Here is a 23353-nt window from a genome sequence, read left to right on the forward strand (position 1 = left end):
TAAAGGCACGTGGCGTCTTTTTATAAACCAACATTTATTCTCTATGAATATGTTTTTAATTTATTGAAAAAATTAACTCGTTTTCAAAATAAAAGTATGTGAAACCCTTCGGTGATACTTTACATTCCTACTGTAAAAATGTCATTCTTACCTCAAGCCATTTTCCATTGCACCTGATTTTAAAATGACTGCTTCAAATGTCTACAATTCCTTGTGAAGTAACCAAAAAATGTTTCATTCTTTTTCTGTCTTCCAGGAAGGAAATCTTGAAGAATTGTAACTATAAAATGTTGTAATTTACCCAACCCAAAAATCAATTGCACCACTTTAAGGGATTAAATAGTAAATATCTAATTGCTTTTAGTTCATAAACATTTTATGAGACAATAGTGTGACAATGAGAAGGCTTTACCAGAATATAGTTATTTTATGCTCACAAATTATAAATTTAACACATGTAAATTATAGTTTCAAACAACTTTATAAAGGTTGACGAGTATTATGTATTGTACTGAACTGGTTTGAGTTCACTTTATAAATTGTACTGATTCTTGTAAATTAAACTGGTTCTTTCAACAGGTCAAATATACAGTACTTCCAACCTATCTATGATGGAAAACTAATATAGTATCAAACATTTATAATATTCGTTATTCGACTCACATAATCCTGTCAGAAGGCCATGTCTACATAAAAAGGTTCTTCACTAATGCTAATACTAATATATGAAAAATTTATAACAGGTATAAAACATTTCTTATCACTCAAACACGTTAAAAACCTAAATTTCTCAGTATGATTTGGAAAATGTTCGTACAAAAATAAAAGTTCAATCTTTTTAAACATTCAACCTATGGACAAAATGTCAACTCCATGTAAATACATCTATGTAAATAATTAGGTTTTTCTTGATACTATCTCACATTATTTAAAATAGTAAACATTATTTTTGTGGAATTCCACTACTGATTTGGATTGGTATATGTAAGTCGTAAGCCTCCAGTTATGAAGATCTGCAGATATTTTTATGATCTTCCTACCTTAGAAATGTGTTATCGTTCTTTTCAGTACTTTTCAATTTGTCTGAAACCAGTGAGCAAAGTACAAGGATGGGTATGTTCTTACTATTTATTAATTGTGATTCCTTGAATAACAATATTTAGTCAATTGTTTGCAGTTTCTGTCTGTTGGTTGTAGAAGAATACTCATCCAGAAAATATTTAAGTCGTTAATAAACGTGCTCACTTTGTAAAATACTCTTCCAGCAAACATCTGGACTATAGAAAAGCTCACTTTATGGAATAATCTTGCAGCAAACAAGTAAGCCATTTATCACTTCAATTGAGATGCCCCCACTTCTGTGATGTACTGTTTAACTTTAAAAAACTCTGATTTTTCTTGAATGTTTTTTTTTTTCAACTTTCAAACTTATTTACTAAATGTGATTAACAATTTGCCAACAGTGAAAATGTTAATTCACTTTCAACGGGAAAATGAAAAATTTACGAAAACATCAATCCTCCATGCTGCTGTTTAATTTGCTTAAACAAATTTACATCTCAATAGCGCACAAGTCATATACAGCCCTTCAATAAAGCTTCTTATAAAGCAAAATATCAAAGAAAACACTAACTCAAGTAACAACAAGATCGTTGACCTACAATTATCCCACAATAACTCACCCATTATGATTAATGATTCTTTTAATAACAAGGAACTCTAAGATAACATACTACTCAAACAAAATGCATCAAACAATTTTGTTGATATTACAATAGCTTAACATAAATACACATTCATACAGTACTATACATTTTTACTTTAATTTTTTAATTGTTTTGAAAACAATTACTACTTTATATATTATATAAAATCCATTTAAAGATAAAATTAACAAGGACATCAACAAAACATTCCATATAAAATAACTTAAACTAAATAACATTGTAAGCCTATATTTTAATACACAAATTGCATTGCAAATGTTAATCTAACCTATTTTAAATACTTACAACATAAGCTCATACATTCATGCTTTTAGTGGAATGGACAGAGTAAAAGGTTGAAGACGGTTTACTATCAAACAATACAGTACCTTTGAGAACATAGAGTATAAAAATGTGGATTACTTTCTAGGACTGAGGAGAGAAAACTTATATCTGACATCCATTTACTTCTTTAGTCCTTAACATTTTTTAAGCACATTACATATAATAAAATATTAACTGTGTAAAAATTACGCATCTCATGCACAAATTAAAATCTAAATAGTAATCAAATAGAATACTAAAATACAAATATATATATATATCTGTAAAAAAATAATATTTATACTGATTTAAGATAAACAGTGTATAAGTAAAACAGTCACATTTTCTCATAACTTTAATTTATCAATATGGGTATTTAATACAATTAATGATTAATAAATTATTCTATAAATGCATTGTATATAGAATATCATTTTGTCTTTTAAGAAAATCTTGGAAAGTTAATTTTGATTATAGTGATATTTGCATTGAGATTGATGAAAAACTGATTGCCTCAATGATCCCTAAAGATATGCCTATTAAACCGTGGTAAATATCATAATAGTAAATAGCACTGGAAAGGCAAAATAATGATTCCCTTCTCCCTCTAATCTAGCCCAATGCCATTTATATTATTGTTAGAAAAAATATTTTTATGAATAAAGAAAAAAATCATCTATACTGGTTTTAAACTTTTGTAAGCTGATCAGGTCAATTTGTCTATTGTAAATTAACCTCTTAAGATGATAAGGTTTCAATTTGAAACACATTATATTAAAACATTCTCTTCCTCCCCACAATCAAACAACTTGCTTAACATTTTTTTTTTCTTTTTTAAAGACCCCACTAACTTGTCATGGCAGTGGAATGCAGTTATGCTATTTGTTTTATTATGTTTTAAATTTATTGAGTTGTACAGAATCTTTTCTCAATTTTTACTTCCCACGTTTTTTCTGCAGAGCCACCAACTGTATTAATAACAACACGTTTATGCTGTTGTATTATGAACTTAACTTTGTCTTCCAAAGATTTTCCCATCAGTGCTGCTGTATGACAATCAATAAGTGCAGGAAATGCCCATCTTTTCTTTCAACACTATACTTTCTCCCTTTCAGAAATCTAGACTGTTTTTCTTATCTGTACCTCTTGCACCTCAGTGAAGGACACGCTCGTCCACACTGACAGTGCAATCGAGGTTGTTGTAAAACTAAAATATTTTAAACTGTAAAGAATAAAATATATAAAAATATATAACCAAAAATCATATGTTAGATAAAATATAAAAAATAAACCTATAAACGGTTATAAATTCCCGGAAAATAATAGTGGCAGAAGAAGGTAAACTAACCCGGACAAGCTAACCAGACCCATGAAAACCAACAGCAGCTCAACTCTTGATGGAAAATCACTCGGGAAGCTCCACTATATACTTCCGTTCGTCTGGAGGACTCCCAGTCTTGTTGTGAAGCGCAGTCGTGGTGACCGCCACAGGCTGGTTAGAAGTGTCAGCTCGTGGTATCTTTGGCGGGGGCCACGTATCGTCGATGTCTGGTACGATATACGTCTTCGCTCTCTTTCTGCCAACCGTGTAAGCCTGGGTGTAGTCGTGATCGTCCTGCTGAGGTTTCTTGAACTGCAAAAGCTCTTCCAAATCATTCATCAACTTCTTCTCTGTCTCTTCACTTCCAACATTGTTCTGGTCAAAAACGTTCTCTATGGGTGTTTGATCTGCAGGCTTTGTAAACAGCAAAGTCCTCGAGCGACCTAAAATTAGTTTATTGTATTTTAAGACATATTCAAGTAATAAATCACTATCCCAGAGGCCTAATAATAAGGAGTAACATTCTTATTAACTACTTTGATTTCCAATTATTTTTACTTCTTTACAGCGGTACAATATTGAAACAATTCAACTTTCTAAGCAACATACGAGAAACCATCACTGTGGCCAACCAGCTGTAATGTCATAGTAATATTTGTAATATATACTATTACAGTGCATTTGTTCCAGTTCAAGCAGTTTCTTCAATACACCATACTTAGAATTGTCTCAAAATCTTATAAAAAGTTATTAATTGTAATTTTAAGTACTTTTATAATAAATTAATATTTTTAATATAACCAAAATTAAGCAAAAAAACTCTTTAAAAATAACAAAAAAAACTCCAATACAACACCATGAGAAACTCCTAGTGGTATCAAACATATGAGAGGTACAAGAAATAACCGATCCAAATAAATTTGACAATTCAGTATGACCAATCATAGAGTGTTTATTAAAATAAATGTCTCAACAAGATAGGAGTAAGCCACACCAAGTGTAACCTAACAGGCTTTGTTGAGATTACAAGCAATAATTCAAATATGCGGACAGATAGACAGACAATCATACAGAAAAGAAATTTAAACAAAAATGATTCTCAGCCAAATTTCATGTTTGGACATGCACAATAGACCTCATTTTTCTCTATGTAGAAATAAATGTCATGCAAATTTTAAAGTCTACAGTGAACTCTTTCTTGAAATATCTTGTCACATGATACATTTACGTTTTTGTTCATCAAGTTAGGTTTCATAGCAGTGTTCAAATAATAAAAGTTCCAATGAGCTAGAGAGGGTACTACAACGCAAGAGTGCACTGAAATCAAATATTGTCACTGATTTTTAATACTGATTTTCAACTTAATTGTTTAAAATCTATGGATAAAAAAAGGCACGTGTTGAAACACCATGTGATTTGTATTCAGTTTGTTTACAAACTTATTTATTCTAATATTTTCTTGTTACCATCATGGTCAACCAAAAGACAAATATAAGAATATTTACTATGCTCATCCAAATCCCATAAAATGATATGGACCATCAAAAATCTTCGTGTTGTTTATATAAAAATGAAGTTTTATGCAAAATGTCAAGTCTGTAGGAAGGTTTATTTTCAAGATATTGTGCAGACAGAAATTAAATTTTTTCCAGCTTCTCGAGGGATGGGCTTTTCTAATGCCCAGCTAATAAATAAAAATTAAATTTTGACCCTGGCAGTGTGTAAAACGCTTCTTGAATAGACTTTATTAGGCTGTGTGGCGTGTGGAAGCGCATATCAAATACTCTACAGGGATTTTGGATAAAAGTCCTATTTATTGGCAAGATATCTGGTTGATATTTATACCATGTGTTCAGGAAGTACTAAACTACAAACACACACACACACGCGCACGCATGCACGCACACACACACACACACACACACACACACACACACACACACACACACACACATATATATATATATATATGTAGTATATCTGAGTTTTAACAAGTTTGGTAAATGTTTTTCAAAAACATAATTTAAAAAGCTCACGCCAGCAGTCTGAAGTCCTGAAGTAACTAACTGTCTTTTCATTCCGTGTCCTACTTTGTTTATAATAAATGTTCTCCCAAACCCTTACATCGGGCCCAGTAAAAAATGTTTCATCCCTTTGAACATGAAGATGTAATACATTGAAAGAATTGTCAATAAAGTATTTTTTGCTGCAGGTTTGGCGTAGTTTCAAAATGAACTTGAAGGCAGTTTCTCTTTCTCACAAAAGGTTCTCTTTCTCATATTTTTTTAGAAGTTTCTAGAAAAATATATCAACGATTGTACCATTACATATTATGTTATATTTAATTTATTACTTATAGTATTCTGATTTTCTAGTTATTTTCCATTCCTAGTTAGTTTTTATGTTTCCATTTTATTTTTTTCATTAGAAATGTGAAAATTCAGCATAGGACCTAATTTATTTGTTATCGGGGTTTCACTAAAAATTTGCGTTTCCACGATATTTTTATTTTTTATTTACCTCTAAATTTTATATAGCTATGGTTATATATACTTTTATTTTCTAATAGAGTATTTATCCAATATGTGTTTTAAATTTATTCTTACTCTAGATATAATTATCATGCTTTATGATCAAAAAGGTTCTTGTAAGATCAAAAAGCAAACAACAGAGTGAATCAAATACAAAATAACAATGTATACAAAGTGTAAGATGAAGACCTGCAAGTGGTGAAGACTTGGAGTCAGGAATGTCGAGGTCATGCTCTGTAGCGGGACGTGAAGAGCGCAGGTTAGGAGCCATGACCAGTGCCAAGCTAAGGACCAGCACCATAAGGCAAGTAGCCGGCTGGGTAGTCTGGGCTGTCCCTCGTACCACTGCCGCCTGCAGTCTCCGCAGCTGAGCACTCAGTGACTGGTTCTGGTTCTGCAGTACCTTCAGCCGTTTCAGCAGCGTCAGGTTCTCCTCCGTGCATTGCTTCACTCTGTCAACAAATCACATCTCACATTTAGATTATTCCATTTCCATACAGTATGATTCTTTGTTTTATGACTATATTTAGACTGATCTACTACTAGCCAATTCAACAAATCTATCCTCACACAAGTGCTCTTTTGTGTCCAAAATATGGACAGTTTTTAGTGAAGCGAGTTATGCGCCTAGCAATGTACATGTCGTTAACATTCTCTTAGTGGTTTTCAAAGTCTTTTTGTGTTAACAAGTGGTGAAACATAAACTTGAGTTTAGGATTATGCATTAATTTGTCTATATTTTACCCATTATACTCAACATTTATAGTCAATTTTAAGATGGAACTAATGAGGAATAACCAATAGCGTAATAATTTACAGCACAAAACAGTTGGAAAATGCTACAAAACCAATTATATACACTTTTTTTACTGCACTCAGTTTGATGTACATTTAGTGCTGGGCAACAAACACAATCAATTGCACCGCACATCTTGGGATTGAACTGGGATTGATTCTCAGTGTTAATTCAAATCTCACTGTACTGAAAATTCTATGACTAAGACTGATTTAACATTATAAATAAGTGAGTATATATAACAAGAAATGATCAAAAACATTGTTTAATAAGTTAAACAAATTTTAAATCTAAAAAACCCAATGCATTATAAAAGATAATTCAAGATAAAATAAAAGAGCAATTCAAATAGAAATAACAAGTTGATAGTACAACTTCTTGTACTTAACACATTCAATGCGGCCGACCACAATAAGGGGCTGGCGGACCTATGCATGCAATACGGATGGACCGATCGCTGTGGAATGCTAATCACAATGCTTCAATAATTTTCCGCATCCATTAATCCTCATTATGCTTCTTGCCATAGTACATGGGTTAATTCATTATGTATTTACAACATTTCAGCAAGCCTCAGTAAAAGTTCTGAGCTGCCTTCTACAAATATTAAAAATACAATTATTTATTCTCAATATTTTTCTAATTTTTAATTGTATATAGTCTACAGACACTCTGAATCTCTGGAATTACCCCCTCCTGAAATAAATATCTAGGTACACCCCTGCTCTACAGATGAATGCCTGCATAGCCAGTTAATTGAGTAAAGACTTAAATACATCTGTTTAAGAGTGAAAACGAAGAAATTTCTCAGAAAAGTTTCTTAGGTTTCAAAAAGAGTTTTGTATGCCATTTTTATTGAACCTATCGATCAAAAGGTAACGTTTTGTACACAACAATGACTGTCCACATGTGGTTATAAACATACTCAAGATCTCATTATATTTGACTGGAAACAATTTCATCAACCTACATACCGTTCCAAATCTAGTCGTGCTTTTTGCAACTCAAGAAGCATCACTACAATGACGACATTAGAGGTAAACCACGGTTTTTTTAATACATTGTTAAATCAAGCAACAAATTTCTATAACGTTATATAAAAACGTTATAGAAATAAGATTCAATATTATTACTTAGAATAATTTAGTTGACATTTGCATTCTCTTTACAATAATCAATAAGCTGGGTTGAGGTGTACTCTGGACCTAGACGTTAAACCAGGTGATTGTTCCCCATTGGGCGAGTGACATCGCATGATGATCTATCGATTGGCATAGCATTTGTTGGATGCTCGTCGAGTAGTGTGTGGTTGGAGTTGTCCAGATATGACCTAGGGTCACTGTCCCTATCTCACATTTAGTAGCAGTGCGTCTAAGTCCTCCAGAATGTAAGCACGGGAGCAGAATCAGTTCCTCTCGCATAAAAGTGATAGGTATCTCGTAACCTTCCTTATCCCCCTTTTAGATGTTGTAAAACTTGTTAGATTTGAAGTGGAATTTCTTTTAGTCCGAGACAAGTGACTTGTCCTCTCCAGATGCCAGTGACTTGTGAAGTGATAGTGGAATCGTCTGCCCATCCACCCATGAACACTGGAGTTGACCCCATGGAAGCGCCAATGAAGGATGCACTGTTACAACTGTGCCGTATGTGAAAGAAGAAAAACCACGTTGGTGAATTGGCATCAATTTTAACACCTTTCTGTAACTCATACCCTTAATCATTGGTCTCTTTTTAAATATTTTACCTTTTTTCAGAGTCCATATATCTTTTATTTAAATTTGCTAGTATCAAAAGAATCAGTAAGGGTTTTCATATAATATAATACAACAAATAATATATTATAAATAATATGATATAAGAATATACCGGTTTTTGTCTTATATACCAAAACAGTAATTATTTAAAATATATATTGGATTTTATGCACCATTATTCAATGGAGTATTCTTAATTTGAATGGTAGAAATAGAATGTTAACTTTGAACTTGTTAAAGTTTGTTTGTTTTTACTACAGTGATCTTATGTTGCTTTTGAGAAGTATCAGTGTGGTGAACTGAACTTTGAAGTCATATTAATTAGTTTAAAAAAGTTTACTTTAGTTGATTTTCAGAAAGTAGACTTATTATGATGTATCTGTTTTAATCATTACATTTCAAATAATTTTTAATTTACTCGTTCAAAATGCATGCAATAACTACATGAATAATTTATAAATAAAATGACTGAATATTCTTGAAGCTATTAAAAATGTCTTAATTCAATGCAACTAATAATAAACAAACACTTTTTCCAATGTACATCTGTATTTGTACACTTAGTGTTTAGAAACAAAGAGATTGGTATATTTGGAAGTTTGGTAAATAATTTAGTGAATTTCATAAATTCATGTCAAGTGCTTTTGAATTTCACATGGCAATTGCTGTGTACTTAAAAATTGATTAATATAAAAGTTAACCCTGGAACTGGCGGTCATATTTCTCTCAGTGGCAGAGTGTTTTAGTACTTCATACATTGCCTTATATTTATTTTATTATTACATGTTTACTATAAAGTATCTATAACTTATTATATATTTCTTTATTCAGCATTGTTCAAGGAACATTTTTCACATAATATAATTAAAACAAAAAAATACCCTTACTCTACCTCTTCGGGAAAAAAATGTTTTTTAGAAAAAAGAAAAGTTAGTTCAAAGTTTTTTATTTGTAAAATTGTTGTTGTTAGTGATACGCAAAATCCAAAATATACAAAAGGAAGAGCATTTAATGCTGAGTAAAAATAAAACAACACATAGTTTATAAGGTATTTATTTTTACATGTGGTAAACGATACAAAAATCTTACACTGACATTCGAAAGTGCTACTTACCAACAAAAGTAAGAACTTCAAAGCTCACTTGGATTTGTACAATCTTGTAACTATTAGTTTATATTAATTTTCTATTTTTTAATTTTTTATTATATATTTTTTAAATTATGGTCTAATTGAATGTCTAAATCGGAATCCTCATCGTTGCTTATTTCATGTACAACTAGTTCTCGAATGTCACTTGAACGATCGCGGAAATTACGATCCATTATGTAAACACGCACAAAAAACTTACTACTTACTTAAAACTTACTTTTTTGTAATATACAGAATCATCATTACAACGACCTCAAACAAACAATAAGCCAGAAAAAACACCATGCAGGTGACGAAATAACAATAGCCGAATGAACCAGTTGACTCATCGCTGCGCGCGCAACTAGCGCGGTATGCGGGAGAATGTAAACAAACAGTTTAGAGATTACAAAACGTATGGACGTGTAACGAAACGATAAAATTATTTATTAGTGTATTATTTACATAAATTGAACCTTCCTCTTTCGATTGGTATCAATGTACAACTAGTTCTCAAATTTCACTTGAACGATCGCGGAAATTACGATCCATTACGTAAACACGCACAAAAACTTACTATTATTGTGTAATAAACACAACCATCATTACAAAGAACTCAAACAAACAATAAAAGAGACAGGACACCATGCAGCTGACGAAATAACAATAGCCGAATGAACCAGTTGACTCATCGCTGCGCGCACAACTAGCGTGGTACGCGGGAGAATGTAAGAGATTATAAGACGTATGGACGTGTAACGAAACGATAAATGATTTATTAGTGTATTATTTACATAAATTGAACCTTCCTCTTTCGATTGGTATCAATACCGATACTCTTTGATCGTGTTTTAAGTACGTAATATTGAGAAATAAAAGACGTATTAAAAACGCCCGATATCGGGCGCTGCCATATAGGATGCGACTAAAACGCCCGATATCGGGCGTTTGCCAGTTCCAGGGTTAATGAAGTATCTTCATATGACTGTTATGAACAACAATGATCAATGTTTATCATGTAATGAATCAATACACTTATTCATCTGATCAATGTGCACTTCTTTTTGTTTTGTCAAAAAGGAAAGGTAAAGAACCCTGAAAGTGACTGACAAAAGATTGGAAGCAACAAAATTACTAAAACAAGATTAGCTGTGATACAATGCATGGAGAGGGATGGTGTTTGTTTGCGATGAAACTATCATCAATTTATGTATAAATAGTGTAGTTCATTAATAACAATATATTAGGTAATATTTTTTTTTTAACTCTGAGACTCAAATGATTATCTGGTGGATGATAATAACCATATGTTTTGTATGGTAAAATCGTCACTTGCGGTCCAAACGCTTAACGAAATCTGACTTAGTAACTTAGTTACAACATAAATCATTTACCTATCCTCTAGTCCGTCAACATACTCCTTCTTCCGCTTTCTGGAATCCTGGGCCGATATCTTATTGCGAATTTTTCTGCGTATTCTTTTCAGTTCCCTCTCTTCATGTTTGGTCAGCGGATAATGGGAAGGAAGGGTTATTCCTTCTTTTGCCATCAGTCTTTTCTCCTCCGCTAAAAACACCATTAAAATAATTATTTGTTGGTGGGACAAAAGCAATTGACTACATATTTTGTTTACCACAGAATCCTCTTTTGTAAAATATCTAAATAGATTTACAAGGTGATGAAGATAGTGTAAATTATACTTTAGTATATAATATTCTTTTAGTTTTTTTTGCATTGAAATCAATATTATAAGATTCACTAAGTAAAAACAAATATTGTAGCCTATCTTAGTAAAAAAAACCAAAGTTTTTATTGTTTTTAAAACCAAAACCATGAAATTGTACACTGCAAGTTATGGATTCTGACTACCAAATGTAATAATTGAAATTCATTTAAATATAATCTACTTATGAAACTAATAATGTTTTTAGGTCATATATAAACTACAAATTTTGTATGGACAGCACATTTGTTCAGGAATGTTAAGAGTTACATTGAAGCTGTAATTTTTCGCATAGCATACCACAATCAGTACATATGCAGCATTTGTGCCATGCAGATGGTTTACTTCCATTTTTTTTTCATTGTAAAATGTTGCACATGTTTTCTTTTTTGCTGATGAATTTAAAAAACAAATTATTACTTTTATCTGTATGAACAGTGATGAATGGTGCCTTTTGCTGTTTTTAAAAGACACAGATTTGTAAAGTTTAGATATATACATTTTTATGTAAAAAGTCATTTTTAGTCTTTTAAAATTTGTGTTATTTTTTATACGTTATCCACTGTCATTTTCAATATCAGTGTCATCATCATACAAATAAAGCCAATCGGCTATTTGTGCATAGGATATTTCCATGGTACAATAGACACAGGAAACAAAACCATAAAATACTTCAGAACAGGTGACATGTAACAACAACACGGCTAAAGCGAACTCACCAAGGTGCAAACACTTCTGGCAGAGGACCAAGGAAGTGCTGGCATCTAGTAGAAAAAGCCATAACTAATTGTGCGACACACGGTTGTCGAAGAGAAGCTTCTTGCACAATATTATGACAGACAACAGAATACAACCTAACTATGCATAATATTATAACAGTAGCACACTTTTACGCAATCGCTATGAATGTAATATTATTACGCAACCATAAAGGGGTTAAGAATATAGTTACAATAGTAAACAACATCTTCCAAATCATAAATTTTTAAATCTATATTAAATTACACCCTAAATTACCACTGTGATTCAATGCTAAAGATTTGTAATAAAGTTTCCCCTTCTTGACATTTGTTCTACTTACTTTTATAAGCAAACTAAGGAATATTAGACATTTAATAACACACTTTTTATAATAGACAGTAAAATAATTAGTTTTTTATCATTTTCACTAAATAGATTAAGACTTGGGAGTAAATAAGTCAATTTGTTCAGCTATCTCACCGACTCCTCTGTTACAGAGGGTCAAATTCCAAATCTACTTCAAAATAAAATTCAAGTTGTCTTATGTACAAATCTAAAATATTACTGTTTTATTTTTATTATTATGATGGTTAAGATGAAGAAGAAATATTTTATGGATTACAAATCATTATAAAACAAAATTTAAACCACCTTTAGTTTTTTGTAGTGGCATTTTTTTGTGTCTTTTCATTTGATTGTTTTCAAGATTGGGTTCAAATTTGAAAACTGAGTTAATCTCTACCCCATTTTTGAAAAAAGACAAAATCAGGCAATATAAAGAAATATAAAAAAAAACTTCAAAACAAACGTCAGGTTATCTAATGATAATTCCTTAAGGCATATAATTTAGTTTTCATGATTAAGATTGAGAGGATGAGGAGAAATAACTTATTACTTCACATACTATAATGATTATTTAGGTAAAATTCCAAACTTTTCAAATAAATTATCCAAAGACAAGAGGCAAAGTGAGCAAAGAGTGTGCAAATCTAAATATAATATTCTAGTTACTCAATTTCATGATTAGGTATTACTTGTAAGATAATTTTGATTGCCCACTTTTTGTTTCAGTGATAAAACACTTTTTACGTTACCTCCCGATAAATCTGGGTTCCACATAATGGTGGGGATATTTCAAGTTCACAATGACGAGAGGACAAAAACTAGCTGAGTCAACAAACCCTCAATCAGAGAAGTGAGATGTCAAGGTCAACAGCTGTACAAAGAAACATGCCTATCTAATCTGACTGTGATGAACAAACTACGCACTTCTACTGATGCAGTAGTTGTCTTTGAACTCCATTTTTACAACCCAAATGATTGCACTATGCAAGTTACAGTCTGTAACTAAATTATGTTGAAATGTTTATAAGCGTGCTTATCATGTTTTAATTTACTGTACAGAAAATAAATTTTAAATTGTTTATATTTGACCTATAGAGTGTGATAGCCATAACATGGAATCTTGTACTTAAGTAAACATTTAGACACATCAATCTTTGTTATTTTGGATTTCAAAAACAATTTGAAGTGCACCTAGTATTCAATCTTTTAAAAAACAAATAAAAATGGTTCAACATATTCATTACAAATTAAATAACAACAGAGTTTGGATTTACATAAATTTAGTTTAAGATAAACAAAATCCTCAACAGTTAATTTGAATAGAATGATTACTGGATGCCTCCAATATTGATTTCTATTGATTAACAGATTTTAAACGGTTATGTAATGAAATACATCAAGCTTATTGATTTCATGTACACCAATAAATTAATATATGTCTGCATATCCAATTGAACTAGAAATCTAATAAATACAAGTAACAGCTACGATCAAGTGGTTCTCCCACATCCAATAATCAAATTCATAAACACAAATCAGAGCTCACATACATGAAACAAATTATTTTTCTTAAAAACTATTCAGTCTTGGGAATTTATAATTTTAAAAGGCACTTTTGTTATTTCATAAATTCATGAGAATCCTTTAAGTCACACACACTAATACAGAACTCACATGCATATAACAAATAATTTTTCAAAAAGTAATTTAATCTTGGAAATTTATAAATAAAGCACTTGTAATATTGTCAAACTTTGACAGAACAAAAGAAAAAGAAAGATAATTTATTTTAAACCATTTACATATTTAAGTTATTAATCTATTGTTCACATTATAAATTTTAGTGAAATAGGCACAGCGTGACGTGCATTCAAATTAATAACATGTGACAGGATACAAACATGGTGCAATTTTAATATTTATAGCAATGTTTTAAAAATTGTGACATTAACACATGCTGTCTACATTGTTCTATTTTATTTCAGACAGATTTATATTTACACAGCAAAGAATTTTGCATGCGGTTACCCCAAATTATTTTACAATATGTCCATAATTATTTCTTTAAATTATTTTCAGATAAAACTACATAGAATTAAGACTGACCGGTAAGTTGTAATCTGGGGTACACCGACTCATGCTCTGAAGTCTCCGAGGACGAGTCCTTGTCGTCGCTGATAGAAGTGATAACAGTGGAGTTAAGCATCTGCTTGGCCCGTGCAGTGAGGCTTCCCTGCGACTTGCCACCAGCATTGATGATCTTGATGGTGCGCACACCGGACACGCCATTAACGGGGATGAGGATGGAGCGGGGGTTGGCAGATTGGATCGGGGTGACTCGAATCACTCGGCGAGGGGCTACGACAGGCACAGGCTTCACTCGAAGAGTGGGGGGGTTGGTGGCTGGACGCACGTGGGATACATCTGTCAGAATTTACATCTGATATTAACAGACGTGTTCTGATATCACAATAGCAATATATAACTAATCAATTGTATAGCTTGTTAAATTTATTATCCTGGTATAATGCTATAAAAGTAGTTTATAGAATGGTGTAGAGTTACAGTAACCGACATCCTATCATAGTAGTTACTATAATATTACAGTAATAATTTTTGTAAATAATTTCCTTTCATGAAGTTGTGTACCTTCATACTATCTAGTAGCTAGAATATACACTTTACAAGCATTAAGTATAAAATCTCTACATGGGATTTTATATCTATCACTTGGCATTGGTTTCAATCCAATTTGTCAACAATGTTCTATTACCATTATATTTATTAGTATTTTGTATTGTACTGACTTTAATCTTAGTCAGTTTGATAAGATCCCCAAACAATGTGGAATAAGACTAAACAGGATCAGCCACTTATTTAACCCTCTCCCGTTCATACAACTACAAACTTGTGCAGTTTTGTTTATTACTTTAGAAGACTATTAAATAATAATAAACTAATATTGGAGCTGTGGAAAAGTTAAAACATAACAAACCATTAGTTTCTAATGCTCCCCTTAATAAACCCTGGGCTTCCTTCCTACTTGTCAATCCTTTTGGCCTTGGGCCCCTCATAAACCTGTCGATTAAATAGTAATAAAAACACAAAATAATATTACAAAAGAGCCTTTAACCCTTTTAGGACCAGACCAAAATTTGACATGTGCAAAGACAATTTTTGCATTTTTCTGGCCATGCTCCAAGAACTGTGCATATTAAAAATGTGCGATTTTTCAAGCGTTTGAGAGAAAAATCATATCTTCAGAACTAATTACTGTACAGATTTGTTTTTAGGCTTAAAATGTTTATAATTAAATTGTTCATTGTGAAAAAATAAATTTAAGTCATTATATAGCAAAAAACAATTTGATTTATCTGTTTATCAAATAAAAAAAGAAAAAAATTATTTAAAAAATTGAGTTTGATCTTCAATAACTACCAAAAATAAGAATAAATTATCTGTGGGAAATGGTATTTATTAGTTCTACATATAATTCTCTATAACTGTACAAAATTTGAAAGCCCTGCAATAAAAAATAAAAAGTTTGTAAACGAATTAAATTTTTCTGTAACACTGGTTAAAACACACTTTTCAGCATTAGCCTAACATACAAAACCTTATAGGCTACTAAGGATATTATTCGGTACTTTGGGATTATACCGACCACACCAGTATGAAGAACACAAAAATATACATTTATAGAAACAAACATGATAGAACGAGAAAACAACTCTTCAATTGCAAAATTACAAACTTACAACGATTATCAATTGTTAAGTTAATGGGGTCAGATTCTGTTATATGCCCCCAACGCTTAAACTTTTTTTCAATGAACTTAGAACGTTATAAAACGATGTAGTTGAGTAACAGAACTAACATTCCATCAATCAACAAGCATTTCCAGGTATTGTGATCGGTATTGTTATCGCTGTTATCTTATCTTTCTCGAGAATCCCGATTACGGCAGGCCGCGCGGCATGACACGATTATTTAAGTTTTTTGCACGGTACATAAAAACAAGTTTTGTGTGTTTTTTTCAATAAAGAGTTTAGTTTTTGTTTGGTAATGTTTGTTTTTGTTGAATTTTTGTGTTTGTAGAAATGTAGGGGTAAAACACGGAGTAAAAGGGTCCTTAAAGGGATAATGACCACAATATCAGTATGTAGCAACAGGAGAATGCTACGTCATGTTTCTAACCTCTTCACTTGCATTTTGGGGAATCAAACCAAAATTATCACAGCCTGAACTGCCCATTGTCTACATTTTAGTGGTGCACTCCTTAAATTACTCAATATAAATACATTTTTCATTACAGTTATATTTGTAATCAGCAAACAATGATTTGATGAATCAATTTCACAAACAATTATTGATTTAATAACTCACTGAGTGTGACAACCGGTTGGTTATCCTCATGTTTCACGTCAACACTATCCATTTTCAAAACCTCCATCGGAGGTTCATCATCAACATCTTCAATCTCCAAAACCTCCTCCTTGATCTCAGATTCCGTATAAACCTCCTCCTCAAAGATAACCTCTTCTAGATCATCTTCATCCTCTACGTCTTGCACCATGGGGGAGAACTGCTGATCGCTGGACAAACCTGCAGGAGAAGAACGAGAACATTTTAAATGACATTCAGAATAAGGGATGTTTGAAAAAGTGCATTTGAAAAAAGGAATTTTTCTTGAATTAGGGGAGTTTTAAATTGTCAAAGTCAAAGACAAAAATAACAGAAAGTAAGGATATGAATAAGGAATAAAATGAATATCACACAATAGGGAATCCATCCTGCTGAGGTATGGCCATCCACACAGTTGAGGCATAGTCCGCCCACACTGTTGAGGCATAGTCCACCCACACAGTTGAGGCATAGTCCACCCCCACAGTTGAGGCAGAATCCACCCAGTGCTATACATTTCATTATTGAGTTTTTATTGTTTGCCTGTCTTGGTGATTCGTTAAATTTGATCTCATGACTAAATAAATACCTTTAGACTGTCACTTAACCCATCAGGCGCACAACTTGCTATATGGAAGCCCGTTATGTACCATAATTGAGTACACAACAGCAGTTGTCAATGTGTTAATAAGTTTCCTGTATTAATGAAAGGAATTAAGAAATTTAAAGTGACCATTGCTGAATGGCTTAAAAACAAAACTTGTTATTCAGTGAATTAATTTACCAACAAAGTATTTTAAGTAATTTAAAGCATATCACTTTTTGATGAATATTGTAATTTTAAATTCCGTAATGACTAAAAAAGATCTTGTATCTTGGAAATGTTGCAGGTAAAGAAGACAGCTGCATTAAATGCTATAATGATTTTAAATAGAAAGGTGATAAAGCCTACTTCTTCAGTATATTCATTCTTTCACATTCTGTATATTATTCCACATTATTCCAAAAGTTTTATAGGAAAAATATCTTAATGCACACATTTTAAGTGTTCTAAATGCCCTCTAAATCTCTTACTTGTGTACTTTCTACAGATCCAAGAAATAGAAGATGTTGATAATATACTGAAAGCATACAATAAAACCACACAAACCCAAAAGAAATTTGGTGAGGTACTGGTAGTAAAAAGCAGCTTACCGCTGTCTGAACAAGAGCTGCTTTCAACCACAGATTCTGCAGGTGTTGCCAAAACATCTTTCTCAAGCACTTTTGAGTCCTGAAGCAATCCACTGTCATTTTCCAGTTCCAACAGTGAGTCAAGGAAATCAACTCCGTTTGTCCAATCATCGTTCTGTAAAGTTAAGAACAATCTTCAATTATTTACAAATGATGTTTAAATGACAGGTCAAAACATATTAATATGAGCTTTGTTTAATTTATTACTGCTAGAAAAGGAATTTAACAAGACTGTCACCAATATCTCCACAACAATATGTGAATATTAGTGTAGAATACTATAGATTCTTCTAATAATCAAAATGTTTTACAGTGTTGGGGCAGAAAGAAGATTCTTTTTATCATTGGTTTATCATTGTAGCTGCTAAACTGCTGAGATATGACACTAAACATACTTTCCCTAAGAAAAAATCAAGCTGGTATTTCGGTATTATCCGAGACAGCTATTTTTGAAAGAGTGTTTCTCACCGGGGACCTAAAAAATTACATTACTAGAAGGAAAAGACTTTATTGTGAAAACTATATGTCACTATGACGATCAGTTCTTGTCTTCCGCCCCCAAAAAGAAAGCGATTACGGTGAGAAGGAAGCCAATCTGTCTATATCTACTACTTGTATTACGCGTTACAAATAAGTTATCATAAATATGTTACTAGCTGACGTCAATTAAAAATAACCTTTACCAGCGCTCACATGATCTGAGCTTGAATTTTACTATTATTTTGAGGGATGTTTTTAATTTTTTTGCCAGAAGTGTGAGGTGGTGCCGAAGCCCACACTTATGACCAGGAGCATTTCCGATCGGTACTCTTCCGACTTCAGATCACGTCCATGACTGTTCAACTTTTCTTACATCAGATCACATTGGAGGATCTGAATGTGGCCTAGCAAGCTGAGACTAAATACATACTGAGCAGGAAATAAGTTTTGGCCACATTTGAGGCCTCCCGATCACAAAGGGTTAATATAAAAAATATGCAAATTAAATATAACCTTGGATATATCCAAATAATTTAGATAAAAAATGTTTAAAACGTATAAAATGTTAATCTTTAAAATTTCATTTAGTTATCTATACAATGGTGTGTTCCATTAATTTTCCCACTGTGTATAATGTCCTGGACAACAAACTATTTTTCAGGTATCTTTTGAATGGTTTGTTATTGGTTTCTAATTTAATACATTCTGAGAGTTTGTTGTAAAATCTTGACTTCTGTTTGTGACCAAAGATTTCTAAATAAATTTCTTACTTGTAGATAACAAGATTTAGGCTACAGTACACAAATCTAATATATTATCAAAATGAGATTTCCATTTCCAATACATTAAAAGACTTCCCTATTTGTGCTTTCTACCCCTAAACCACGATTTGTCCTACTTTTGTTCAAAACAAGCAGAGTACATAATAAAGTTAAAATTTTAATTTGCAACTTCAGCCAATAATTTTACTGATACAAATATTATTTAGGCCTACACTTAAATAATATGATAAAAGCTGTGAATATGATTGTAAACCACCTATTATGTGAGGAAACAAATAAGATTAAAAAAACAGAAATAAGAGAAGCAGAGTAATAAAATGAGAAAAAAGATAATTCTAATTAAACTACCGAACAATGAAAAAGCATAATGTCTAACGAACTATCGAAGTGCACAAACAATTTTAATTCACAATACGAAGTAAAATAAAACAATACAATATCTTTCTGTCCATTTTAAAATAATAATAATAATAATAATAGTATACTTTGAAAGTACACTCATGACATTAACCTTTACATTGGATACGCAGAAAAACATCACTCACTAGCACCATTACAGAAATAAACAAAGACTATTTCTCTAAATGACTATGCAACTAAACCTAACCAAGAAGGAAAAGCATTGTCTAGATGCCTAAAGAAGTTACACCACGCCAATCGAATTATTGATAAAATTGAATACAACAATTGACCAATAGAAATTCTTAATTAATCATTGCCAACTGTTTTTTATTTCATTTACATACTGAGTAGGCAAAATGACGTCATTGCCAACTGTTATTTCATTTATGTAATGAATAGGCTAGTGATATCGGCAAGAACAATGGCGATGAACATGCAGATATTGGCCCAAAATATATTTTTAAACATTGAGCAGTATTTTAAAGAGATTGCTACAATAGAAATAAACACAAATGTAGATTTTTCCAAAAGGCAGAGAAGAGGTGGTAGATTCCGTTCGGAAATTTGCCAGAAAATAAACGAAATGAGGATTGACTTATTGCATTAATTATGAAACATGTAAAACCTGGAACAACAGTAGTTACGGATTTATGGAAAGTCTATTTGGTCTAAAAACAAAAGGTTACGACCATTGTATTGCAAACCACAGGGTACAAACTTCGCCAATCCACTAACTTCTGCAAACACCCAAACAATAGAATCTAATTGGATAGCTACAAAGAAACCCTTAAAAACTTTACTCAGGAGTATTGGTCTCAGTAGCATTGCCGATCTTGCAGAATATATCTACCGACGAGAACTATCGATATTGGTGGTGATACGTTCAAGCATTTGTTAAATCATACATGTTTACTCTATGAAGTATTCGTAAGTACTACGTTGCTCAAAACTCATTTAAATTAAGTTTAGTTTTTCTATATAATTTTAAACAAATACATTTATTTTACATATAAAAGTATAGTTACTCTATAATACAATTTTAAAAGCCTAAAACTTAATTCACTTCAACATTATAATTCAAAATTAATTCAAGTACAATCGTGTTTGGAAACAAATAAATTCATAGTGAAATCATGTATTTGGTTATTGACTAATGGCAGCAAGAACAATAACGATGTACACGTGTTGTTTCACAAGGAGTCAGCCATGTTTTATCCTTAAATTTAATTAAAGATAAGTAAATGTTATTGTACTGTTTGTAAAATTTATAAATATTGATAGCACAGATAGTTCTTTTTTATTTATCGTTAATATATTTATTTTTAAGATTAAAAACCAGCAGAACTATATCATTCTTTGAAATATCTATTATGTTAATTGGTCTGGCATCTTGTTATATGCTTCCAGTATTACTTGATGGTCATGAACATCGATGATTCAATAGTGTTGGTGGCCGCTTATTATACTCCAGCCTTAAAAAATATAGGCAATATAACAAAAATCAGAAAAAGTACCCAGAAACTCGTAAATTACAATACCTTGTAAATGTTGACAACCATGTTACCATCTCCTTTTATACCTACCCCTCCATATCCAGAAACCCTGATTCAACCCAGCCTCTAAGATTGTTAAACTAATTGAAATATAACTAAATTAAAACAATTTTATAGTTTTAATGCAATATATAGTTTGTGACCACCTAAACATTTTAATATTAATAATACCACCTAAGCATTAATATTTATTATACAAAAAGAACTATGAATATTTATTAAATGTGCAAACAAAGCAGAGTAAACCCTTTACTTCTTACATTTTAAAGGACGAACATATGACAGCTTGTGACACGAATAAAGCACGTTCATCACCATTTTATTTGAGATCATTACTCAAATAACATACAGTGAATAATTTTACTTTGTTTAAAATAATAAAAGAAATATTTTAAATGTAAAATAAATGGCAATATTTAATTGTAAATAACTATAATGATGTTAGAATATTTCTGTATTCAATAGTTCAGAAAGGCTATTTCTAATAAATAATTTGGTTTGATGTATGTATTGTCGTAGTGGCTTTAGTCAGGCCTAGATGGAAAAAGAAAATACAAAACAAAATTAGGCAAAATATAGGCTAATCAATTCATTTTACATTGGATGAGCAATGAGCAAACGTGTTGATTTTTGACATAAATACATCAACATGACAAATACAAAATTTGGCCTATTTATTATTGCATTTAATTTCATAAATGCACCCAAATTAAATATTTTTGGAGTATGCAGAATATCAATTGAAATCATATTTGTTTTGTTATTAAAATTATAATAATGATTAATAAACATGCTAAAAGTACATAGACACTATCACATGTAAAAACTCAAACCTTTTATACAATGTTATAAGGCCAAATTCAGATTCATAATTTTGGTTAAAAGTGAATTTACCTAAGATTATAAAAATTTAATTAAAAGGGCTAAGAATTATTTTTATTATAAACATTTTAAAATAAGTCAACACGTGGTTCATGATACATATTAGTTGTGGGTCAAATGCCACATAGTAGGAGAAAGTTGCATCACAAACAAGTTCCTGGAGCTGACAGCCCTATTTCTTAAATGCATTTAAGCTGGACAGATTTATCCCATGCCACTTACATTAATCGACTTTTGGTCTAAGCTGAATTTCATATCATCTCCAATAAAATCTCTGTCAAAACTTAAAAGATTGTCTTCTTTATCAAGGAGTAAATCCATCAAACTCAAGTCAGTTGGCAATGACATTCTTCCATATGTTTACAACAGGCTCAGATTTAAAATAAACTATTTTAAAATCGGGGGCAGACGAAAATAGCCAAGTAATGTTTTATAGTATATAAATTTGCGCCCACGGCAACAATATTTACAAATCTTCGTAGATAACGGTTGTCCAGCCTATTTGACCTTATTACGCCGACAGGGAGGTAAACCTCGCCTACAGAGGCTAAAACCTATCTTGAGACGCGCACTGCGGTTATGTGGTCTATTCACTAACACTGAATAAAATATATATTCACACTAAACACACAAATAACAGATCTCACTAAACGTGAAAAATTATTTTAATTAACTTTAATTCATTTTAAGAACTATACAAAAACAAACAACTTGAACTACACTCTTCCAACGTGGAAATATTGACGTCACGTTAGACAGTCACACGTGACAAAAAAAGCAAAACCTGTTATTCACAGCTGAATTTACAGTTAGCAATACTTGCTAGACTTCTATTGGTAGACCTTTTCCAAAGAAGTTTCCAAAACATATTAACAAACGATGATGTTAATATGTAAGATAAAGAAAACTACTTTGTTATTTCGTGAGGCCTTTCGATGCCATTATACTTCATCAGACACTTCACAAAATAATACCTCACGAATTTAAGGGTATGATACGATTGATTTGTCTGTGATTTTAAATTATATGATATTAACTAACCAATTTAAGCTCCATTTCAAGAAATAAAATTACGTTACTAAAATAATAAATTATAACTTTACAGTATTAGCTGTTACCTTATTTATCTCTATTTTCGTTGTTAAAGAATAACTGTTGGGCATTAATTAATCGAAATGATTTGTATGAGAGAGCTTTAACAGTATCGGTAAATTTGTAATATTTCTATCTTGCTAAGGAAACAATAT

The 23353-nt window shown here is 31.5% G+C and overlaps 1 protein-coding gene across 1 annotated transcript; it reads right to left on the reverse strand.

Moving 5' to 3' along the window:
* Positions 1 to 1513: 1513 nt before the first annotated feature.
* LOC124366060 (cyclic AMP-responsive element-binding protein 3-like protein 2) lies at positions 1514 to 22868 on the reverse strand. Its single transcript, XM_046822270.1, has 7 exons — positions 22329 to 22868; positions 17969 to 18122; positions 16757 to 16975; positions 14477 to 14794; positions 10956 to 11127; positions 6072 to 6334; positions 1514 to 3794 (listed from the first exon to the last, which is right to left on the reverse strand). The coding sequence occupies exons 1-7, from the start codon at positions 22452 to 22454 to the stop codon at positions 3436 to 3438; spliced, it is 1611 nt and encodes a 536-aa protein (XP_046678226.1). The 5' UTR covers positions 22455 to 22868; the 3' UTR covers positions 1514 to 3435.
* Between the last annotated feature and the right edge of the window lie 485 nt (positions 22869 to 23353).

Source organism: Homalodisca vitripennis, chromosome 7 (assembly GCF_021130785.1).
Source record: "Homalodisca vitripennis isolate AUS2020 chromosome 7, UT_GWSS_2.1, whole genome shotgun sequence".
Lineage (NCBI taxonomy): Eukaryota > Metazoa > Arthropoda > Insecta > Hemiptera > Cicadellidae > Homalodisca > Homalodisca vitripennis.

What these genes read in the sequence shown, in the direction of transcription:
- LOC124366060 (XM_046822270.1), bottom strand. Translation starts at nt 22,454, where the DNA reads ATGTCATTGCCAACTGACTTGAGTTTGATGGATTTACTCCTTGATAAA. An exon ending in TAGACCAAAAGTCGATTAAT is followed by an intron (nt 18,123 to 22,328) that starts GTAAGTGGCATG and finishes TTAACTTTACAG; the next exon opens with AACGATGATTGGACAAACGG. An exon ending in CCAACCGGTTGTCACACTCA is followed by an intron (nt 14,795 to 16,756) that starts GTGAGTTATTAA and finishes AAATTCTGACAG; the next exon opens with ATGTATCCCACGTGCGTCCA.